Below are 9546 nucleotides of genomic sequence, written 5' to 3' on the forward strand. Positions count from 1 at the left end.
TGTAATTATTTGCAATTTCTGATACCAGACGGCAGCAGTAGGTGATGACTTGCAATTAAGTATTTATTTAGAGGGAGAAAGTGTATATTAATTGTTGTGATTATTATTTTAAAATATGTTTATTGTTCAAGTAAATATGACATAATATAAAAGTGATGAAATTTAATTTAAAAATAATTTAGCACGTAATATATAGTAGTATAACCGAAATAATTTCTAGCTGGTGTCATGGGTCATAGTTAAAATGGAAAATATTAAAGAAAGTTAATCCTTATAATAATTTTGTGTTTTTCTATTATTTATTTGAAGTTTTTACATTTAAATAAAGTTTCGCAAACATTTGCAATGTATGCCAACAGATGGCAGCAAAAAGAATTTCTTGCAATTTATGTTGTTTTATTTTAAATTTGTGAAAGTTGTTCTAGTATTTGTAAATGTATAAATAAATGAATGTTTTGCGCAAGTAAATATTAATATGACAGTAAAATTATTTTTAAAATTAGACAATGTAAGATAATATTTTTATAGATGATGTCAAATTATGATCAAGATTGTGACAGGGAATCTGAAAAGCCGGCCAGATAATTATTTAAATATTTTTCCATATCAGAAAATATATTTACTTGATTTTAGATAGTAATTTGAAATAAAATAAATATCTACACACGATAAGTGATGAATCGCGGCAGTCGCCATCTTGGATCACTTTCAGGTTATGTGTATGATATTTCTAGAGCAAAACTGATTGTTTCCTTCGATCTCAATTGGTTTGATTTCTCAATATTTGAAAAATGATTGAGTGTTCAGCACCGAATTGTAAAAATTTAACAGAAAAAGGTGTAAGATCGTTCGTTCCGTTTTCCCTCTTACAGATCCAGGAGAGTATGATTTAAGAGTTAATATAAATAATAGTTTATTAATGATTATACACAGAGGAACCTGATCTATTAGAATTGAAGAATAATACATTTTCATCATGAATAATTGAAGAAATTCTTCCTTAAACATTTCTGTTCTAAGGTGACATTTTATTGTTTATATGTACTCAAGCTTCTTATTCCATATTAGTACATTAAGAAAAAAAATGATCTGCTTACATTTAACAAGCTTTTTTTAAACAATTGCATATTCATAAAACATTTTGAAATGAAAATAAAAAAAATTATTATTTATACCCCCAAATTACATGAAATAAAAAGTTTTTATAAATTAATTAATTGTTATAGATTTGATAACATGTTTAATAAGAAGAGTGACAAAGAATTATATACTGATCGTAAGAAAAAAATAGCTAATGTGCTTTCTTACCTCATTACATTTCTAAATTAATTGTTTCTAATTGCATAAATATTATTAATTAGCTTTTTAAACTTTCCATTTCGAAAACACGTTCAAGTTTTAAATAAAAAATACAGGTATAAAAAATACATAAATTAAATTATATAAATTATTAATATTTATAAAATATTATACCTAAAGGGAAATGTGTAAAGAATAATTGAATATTATGCATAGTTTTTAAATGTTTATAAATTTGTAAGTACAAAATAATTAATTTATTACAGTCATTGGGCTGCAATTTGAAAAAATTGTAGACCTATAAATTCCCATTGTCATCATTTCATTAAACTCGAGAACGGAATTAGATAGATGAAATTCTAGACCAGATATGGAAAGCGTAGATACAGGAGGACCAGATTAACTACATACTAATTACAGTTGGAACCGAAAGTCACGTTATTTCAATTCATAAAAGTTCCATTGAACAGAGCTAGATAGATAACTGGGAGGACTCTATTGCTAACAGGAGAAGTGTGATATACAGGGGCAAACTCTATTAAAAGAATTGAGAAGATTGTGATGAAATATTGCAGCCCGTCATTGCCACAATCTGATAATAAATAATCGCTTGTTTTATATGAAATTAATTGTTTTTCTTTTGTCAAATTTAGAAAAATTTCAGACATTCATTTTTATTTATGTAAACTATTTTTATATATAAAACTTGTTTGTAAATATCTCTATTATAAATATAAGCGTTTATATGTTGCATTTCTAATTAAATTAGTTACAATAATTTCCATTAAAATGAGTCCTTTTTTCTACGAAAGAAACTTTTGTCATTCGACTCCAAAAGTATTCATTTGTTGCTTTTAAAATAAAACAATCGAAATAATTGAAATCGGTAAAATAAAAATGTTGCATTTACAACTAAGGGATATTTTATATTTTAGAAAAATATAATTAAGAAAATTTATTGAAACATCAAGTAAAAATAGTTTTAGACATAATTAGCAAACTTATTGATTCCACGTTTTAATACAAGAAATATTTCCGTTAATACAACTATGAAAAATTTTATAATAATAGTTACTTAATTTACATGCTTAGGAATTCGTTTAGGCAAGGTATTTTAACTTCCATATGAAAAAAAATTGAATTTAAAAACAATAGAGAAGGAGCAATTGTTTATTGTAACATCGTCACAATGCCTGGCTGCAATTTTAAATCATATTTTTAAAAAATAGCAACATTTTTAAAAATAATCTTTTGCGTTGACCAGTCAATTCTCTTCGTCATTGTCTTCCTTTGAAATAAAAAAGGATCATATTCGTATTTTGATTCTAAGCTAATAGAAAAGAAGGTGATAACTTTATTACAGCAATGGTTTGTAAAAAGTTATAAATTATACGTGGGATAACCAGTTTGAGGTATCTGGTTTGAAATTTCGTTATGTATTGTTTTGTGAGTGAAGCCTTATCTTAACAAAGTAAGTTCAGGGACTCCAAGCCAAGTAAAAAAGTCACCGACTGACTTATACATACAGGAATCAGAGTTCCCGATTTTCGGGAGTCGATTTCGCCACCTTCCAAACCCGCAAAGTAATTCCGAATATCTTGTTTGAAATAAAATTGGTTTCTTAGGTATTCTGCTAAATTTCAGGATTTTCTATAAAGCAGTTGCCAAAATATAAGCAAGTAAAAACTGCAAAAATCGCCAAAAGGGCTGTATTTCCTTCTTTTTTCTCATCCGGCACTTCTCTTAGAGAAAAACTTAGACGGTCTTAGAGAAAAACTACCGGGTCTAGAAAGCTCAAATTTTAAACTTAAACTATTCTCGTTATCGGTGAGATTCTGGTAAAACTTCCCGGTCGATAGGTCAAAGTTCACGGGGGTTCCCCACATAGCTAATTCAGTTTTACGGCTTAATTTTCTGCTTATAAGGATAAAATTGCATGGAAACAAATAAATTTTACTTAAAATGTTACTTAAAATTACAAATGCTCTAATTTATGACNCGAACAATTCGGATAGCGAACAAAGTCTTGGAACGGATTATGTTCGTTAACCGATCACCCACTGTATATTGTTTCCTAAATCTATTAAATAGTTCTTCAAGGTCGACTATATATATTGTCGACGCTCAATATATATATTTATGATACTTTACGTACATGTAAATTTTTTAATTTAATGAAGTTTTACTCTAAATACTTTCGATTCATTTTCAGTGTTTGTCCGCAGTTTTGTTTGGTATAGGAATATGGATATCTGCAGACGCAGTAATAAATGCAATCTATTATGATTTGACAATAGAAGGATCAACAGTTCCTAATACGTCAAACCTTTGGATTATTTTTGTCATTTCGTATATTGCTATAGTGCTCGGTCTTCTATTGTTTGTTGTCAGTATAACTATTCTGGTGAAGTTAGAAAATGTGAAAATTAATAAAATTGTAAGTAAAAATCTTTTATGCTTTAAATCAACATTTTGGAACGTCATTCTTTTTTTAAGAATTAACACGATACTTTTATAGATATCATTAATTAACTTCGTTTTGATGATTCTTGCTTTAAGTTGCCTTATTTTATTAGCGAAATCTGATGATTTTATTAAACCTAGAAGAGTAAGTATTATTTTTGTGTCGAATCCAATATGTAGTTCTAATAATAAATTAATAGTAGAAAATATTTTCGAGAAATATAAATAATCTAAAAATTAATCATTTATTTTCTACGGTCTTTAAAGGCGTTTAAAATGTACTAAAAAGCAATTATTGCTATTAAAAAAATAAATTTATAATATTTGTGTATTGAATTTTATTTTTCTAAACGTGAAATTTTAATACATTTATGAATAAAATATATTTATTTATAAATCTATTAAATATTTCATTTTTAAAAAAATAAAACATCTTGTATATAATTATTTTATAAAATGCCTATTTCAATAATTTGTTTTAATTTTAATTAAATAGCTTCGAGATGTTTTGGCTAAAGTTCTTAAGTATAAAACAGAAAATTATCTGTTCTCAAATGAAGACAAGATGTTTATGGATACGATACAAAGCACGGTATTTATAATATTTGTATTTTTTTAATTGACATTTTAATTAATTCTCTAAATATAGTCTAATATTTGTTCAATAAATAGGTAGGTTGTTGTGGAGAAAAAGATGCTGACGTTTATGTTGATAATAAATATGTTCCATATTCGTGCAAAAGATTCGTAAGTAATATTTTTGTATTTAAAAAGTTTTTATTCACTTAAGAAATTATTTAAAGTCGGTCTAATATTACCTACTGTGTAGTTCTTTTTAGTTTTTCGAAAACAAAAAATAATCACTATTTATTGCATTTATGACTATTCCTATTTCCATAAACAACATTCATATAGTATATAGAAGTGTAACAAGGCCAGAAACACATATTTTATAAAGCTCGAATTAGCTGAGAAAATTCAACAATATTTATAATTAACAATTAAATGCACAAGCCAAAATATCGTATCGTATTTTCGTATAACCCACCTTCATAGGTTTTGGCTTCGGGGATGCTAAAATAATGTTTACATCTTAAACAAACAAAATAAATTAATGTTTCTTTGAATACAATTTGAATGATATATAATAAATTATGTTTAAGAAGTAAAAGTTAGAGTTAAATCGGGTACGCTTTATATATTTATTTATTCGTCTCTAATGCGGTGATTTTTTAAACAATACTATCATGTAATTTGTTATGGTTTGTACATTAAATTAACGACAAATTAAGATTATTATCTAAGTATTTAATACAAAATTTAATGAAATGTTCTGACATGGTAAAAACTAGAAAAATTCATTCTGAATGTTATAAATTTGTCAATTTAGCCTATGTCGAGAGCTTGGAGGATCAGAAAATAACAATTAACTTTGTTCGTTAGATATGAACGTTAAACATTTTTTAAAAATGTTAAACACACTTAGAAGATGAGATTTGAATGATAAATGAAAATTTTAAAACATTTCCTGCCTCCTAGTCGCTAAACTTGGCAGGAGCATCACCAATTCGGTCAGGTTCACAGCGAGACAATCGGATGTTGAGAAACGAGTCCGACATATCTACGTCATACTAGTAGCCGAAGTAGATAAAAACTTCAGAACACTGGTAGTTGGTTGTGGTTTTGCGCCTGGCCAAGGGCTGGCCACGTGAAGATTTTCGGGTTTACTTCACGTTAGTAATAGAAGCCAGTTTTCCATAAAAGACTTCCCTGAGGCACTTTTTCCCTCTGCAAATCGCCCATGTGTCACATTGCCTATACCAATAAAATAAACCATATAATACATGAAAAATTGCTGAGAATACCATCCCGACCGGAGCCCAAATAACCTGAATAGCATGAGCTCCCGCTATTCTAAACACCTAAAAATGGATTTAAAATATTTACCGATAGCTTTTTTACTGTATAGACGTTTCAAATTCTACAGACATTTAAAATTTTTATCGACTTTTTAAATATGAAAAATATTGAATGGATGACATGATTGATTCGAACAAGGTTAACAAATACGAAATATAGGATGTCCCAAAAATATTAAAAACTAGTTTGTAGTTGCTGTAACTTCTATTTTTATTCCTTAATTTCAATTTAATAACAATCTTTACCAACAAAAAACAAATATTTATTTTTTAACATTTAAAGTTTGTATACATTTTTTACACCTTGGATAAACGAAAAATTTGTATTGTAATTTAAATAACTATTGTTGTAACCTGCTGCTATTTTAAAGAACAACAATACTACTGTATTTTATTTAATTCAAACTTTGTTAATCGACTTTCGGCTATATTTGTTGATTTTTTTCTTGTTTTCTTTTCGTCTGAAGACACTTGACAAAGGACTAATGGCCACAGTGTCTTTTCTTTATAAATAAATAATATATAGAGAAAAAGAATTAGGTTAAGTGGCAAGTAATATGGCGATAGAATGTTTATAAACACAACACGGTAAAAATCACGTGATTTTTACCGTGAAAATTTGTGCCGCAAAAATTTAATTATAGGTTCAAGCATGCCGTGAGATTAAACCACGTGAGAAAAAAAATCACGGGGAGATCAAAGTGTTTTTCAACCTTCTTTTTAAGTATTGCGTTAATTAAAAATCATCCTGTATTATATTCAATAGTTTCCTCAAATTTATTATATTGTATTGTAAATTGTGACTGCTTTTTATGCTATACTAGGAATTTTTATAGTAATGTTCAGATAAGTCCCTCCCGTACACAATAACGTTAGTTCCTCTGAGTTAACTATGTATAGCCTACATACCAGGGTTAATACCGACCATAAACTATAAAGACAGTGTTGCCCAGTATTGAATCAAAAGCAATTGACAATTACGATACAATGCAATTGAACTTCCATATGTCATCAATGAAGTACCGATTTGAAATCCGAGAATTACAATTATCTTATAAAAACAAAATTAATTAATTGTGTTAGTTCCTGTGACATTTTGATTCACAGAAATTACAATAATTGATTATTTGTAATTACTTTTAGTTTTTACTTTTCTTTCTTCTCTTATTAGGTAATTTGGTATCAAGAATTGAAAAATTCACCATTTCTTTAACGCATAATGGTGTTTTCATTCAATATAATTCAAAATGTTGAATACTTTGAATGATAAACCACGCATATGTAGCCGGAAGTCAAACGTATAACGCCTGAAAAACGCTAGAATACAAACCATTCCATTCAAAGTAATAACAACACCGATAAAATATTTTACGGATAAGGTTCATTTGTAAAATATTATTAATATAAATAACTTACATAAAGACAAATTATCATAATATTGTGTCAAATATTTTACGTAAACAAAAATACTGGATAACCGACACAGTATATGTACAGTAAACATTTTAAAAATTTTATCTTGTTGTCTATTTTTTCAAGAAACTTAACTTTAATCATTTACATAGATGTCCAGAATGATTGTTTTTGTTAAACAAATCACTTTATGTATAGGAGTACGACTGCGGTTTAGTGTAAATGGCATCCACATAAACGCATTTCTGTACCTGTCAAAGCACTAAATACTCTCCAAACGATTGGCTGTGGCACCGATTTCTATATCGGTTCCTAAAACTTGAAGAAGTCAAAATATATTAAGAATGCATATTTAAACTTGTTTTTTGTTCTTAACCACTCGAGTTAACGGCGACATATCGAGTTACCGGAAAATGTCCGGGCGGACACTTTCATTTTGACGTATGACATGAAAATTTCCAGCCATCTAAACCGGATCCGACAGTTCCAGTGTAAATCCGGCCTTAGGCTGCGACGAGAAGAGGAAAAACATACGAAAGACAATTTTTGGAATCAGGATTCGCACTGGCAATGCACTTTATGCAGAACACAACTCAACAGAGGGAAAGACACTATTTTTTTTAGTGCCAAAACTTCAACCCAATAAACTTTCGTATTTCTCTTCCCTCTCTCGAGTTGGTGCAGGCAGCCTGCCTTCCTCACAACGAAAACAGTAAAATGGCGACGATAAAGAAGGTAAAGAAAATAGCCGGATAAGCCTCAAAAAATCACTGGGGGTCAGAAATAAGAGGAAGGAAATGTTAATAAGAATAGTTTTGTTTTATTCTTCTTTAACTTCACCTCGTGGTAAATTCATCGGACTTTCACTGCCCTCTTTTGCACCAACGCAAAGCGAAAACCAGGCGAGAACTCCCGTAGGTGACCTGGGTTGGCTGAGTTTTTTCCTCCACAGTCTGCGCAAACATAGCCTTATGCGGTAAATTGCAAGTGCTAACGAGCGTAAATACAGTTCGATGTCGGAAGACGTAACGTAAGCCTGCCGTTGCTATTAAATACCGAAACTTTGACGAACTGTACTTTATTTGGCGTAACCGGAATTGTGTAGGTGCATCGTTCGACAAGCTGTCTTTTTCCCTTCTCGGAATTCCACTACATTTTTTCAACTTGGGTTATGTTACGATTATCGTCCTTTTAAAAGATGTTATAAAATATACAGTATTTTATTCTTCGTGAAACGTTTATGTAATTCGTTTTTATAATAATTCACTGCTTTTATTTCCATACAACTTTTTAGTTTTAATCCTTGTTCTTTTTTACGTTTTCACATTTTTATTAGGGCTAGTGTTGGAAACAGTGGTCGTAACTTCTCTCGGAACGACTGGATTACATAATCGAAATGATGGATCTTTGTTAGAAATGTCGCTTGACGTTTTTTCGTTAAATATTGAATTGATTGATTAAAAGTACAGTGTCTTAAGGTTATAGTAGGGAGTTTGAAAACTTACATCACTTTCTCGTAGAATAAATTAAAATATTACGGTATTTTTTTATATTAAAGGCAACACCTACACTTGAAACACGTGTTAATTTTATGCTTAATTACAAACTTATGAAATTTTACATAATTATGTTTTGTAGTTTTTTAATTGAAATAATTTAAATATTTCTTAATTTTATTCCAATTATAACATAAATCAAACGTATAGACAGGAGTTGGCTGTGTTGAAAAATCGTTAAGATACATAGATACGAGATTGGATATTTACAGAGGAATATATGGAACAATTTTTATTTTACAGGTAAACGTTTCAATTGCAATTTTAAATTTAATGCATTAAATAAAGTTTACGAGTTTTTCGTTGATTTATAAATTTAGACAATTCACTAATTATTATAAATAACGATATCAATTATTATATCGTTATTTTATATATACTGTACATATATGAGTTTAACAAAATTATTTTACAGATTATTGCACTGTTCACTTCTATTAAACTTGTAATGAAGCACAGTTTCCAAGATTCAAAAGACAATCAGAACAATAGTAAGCGGTTTTTAAACTTTAAAGACAACAAAAGGAACAATTGTACATAATAAAGATTTAATTCTATTAAGATGAATATTCGTCTAAATAAATATGACGTTCTTATTTAATTCAAGAATAATTAAAATTATTTATTTTGTAAAGGAATTAAGGATTNTAAAAATTTAAAAAAAATAGTAGTAATTGTCGTAAATTTTATATTTACAAATATATATATATATATAATATATAAAAATGTAAAGAATATAAATAATATAAAAGTTGAATTGTAATATTAATAACAATGTACGGTAAAACCTCGATTTAACGGACTAATTCGGGTGAAGAGAGTGTCCGTTAAAGCCGAAAGTCCGTTTTATAATAAAATTAATCACTTTCTTATAAAAGTAATAAAATTAAGTTGTT

At 28.3% G+C, this 9546-nt stretch overlaps 1 protein-coding gene across 1 annotated transcript; it reads left to right on the forward strand.

Moving 5' to 3' along the window:
• Positions 1-3516: 3516 nt before the first annotated feature.
• On the forward strand, positions 3517-9291 carry LOC111627612. Its single transcript, XM_023371200.1, has 6 exons — positions 3517-3736; positions 3818-3907; positions 4259-4354; positions 4435-4509; positions 8801-8893; positions 9066-9291. The coding sequence occupies exons 2-6, from the start codon at positions 3842-3844 to the stop codon at positions 9189-9191; spliced, it is 456 nt and encodes a 151-aa protein (XP_023226968.1). The 5' UTR covers positions 3517-3736; positions 3818-3841; the 3' UTR covers positions 9192-9291.
• The last annotated feature ends 255 nt before the right edge of the window (positions 9292-9546 follow it).

Source organism: Centruroides sculpturatus, unplaced genomic scaffold (genome assembly GCF_000671375.1).
Source record: "Centruroides sculpturatus isolate CEXI.00-Female unplaced genomic scaffold, Cexi_2.0 scaffold357, whole genome shotgun sequence".
Classification (NCBI taxonomy): domain Eukaryota; kingdom Metazoa; phylum Arthropoda; class Arachnida; order Scorpiones; family Buthidae; genus Centruroides; species Centruroides sculpturatus.

Coding starts and splice junctions, on each gene's coding strand:
- LOC111627612 (XM_023371200.1), top strand. CDS start 3,842: ATGATTCTTGCTTTAAGTTGCCTTATTTTATTAGCGAAATCTGATGAT. Junction 3,908..4,258: donor ATTTTATTAAACCTAGAAGA/GTAAGTATTATT, acceptor TTAATTAAATAG/CTTCGAGATGTTTTGGCTAA. Junction 4,355..4,434: donor TGGATACGATACAAAGCACG/GTATTTATAATA, acceptor TTCAATAAATAG/GTAGGTTGTTGTGGAGAAAA.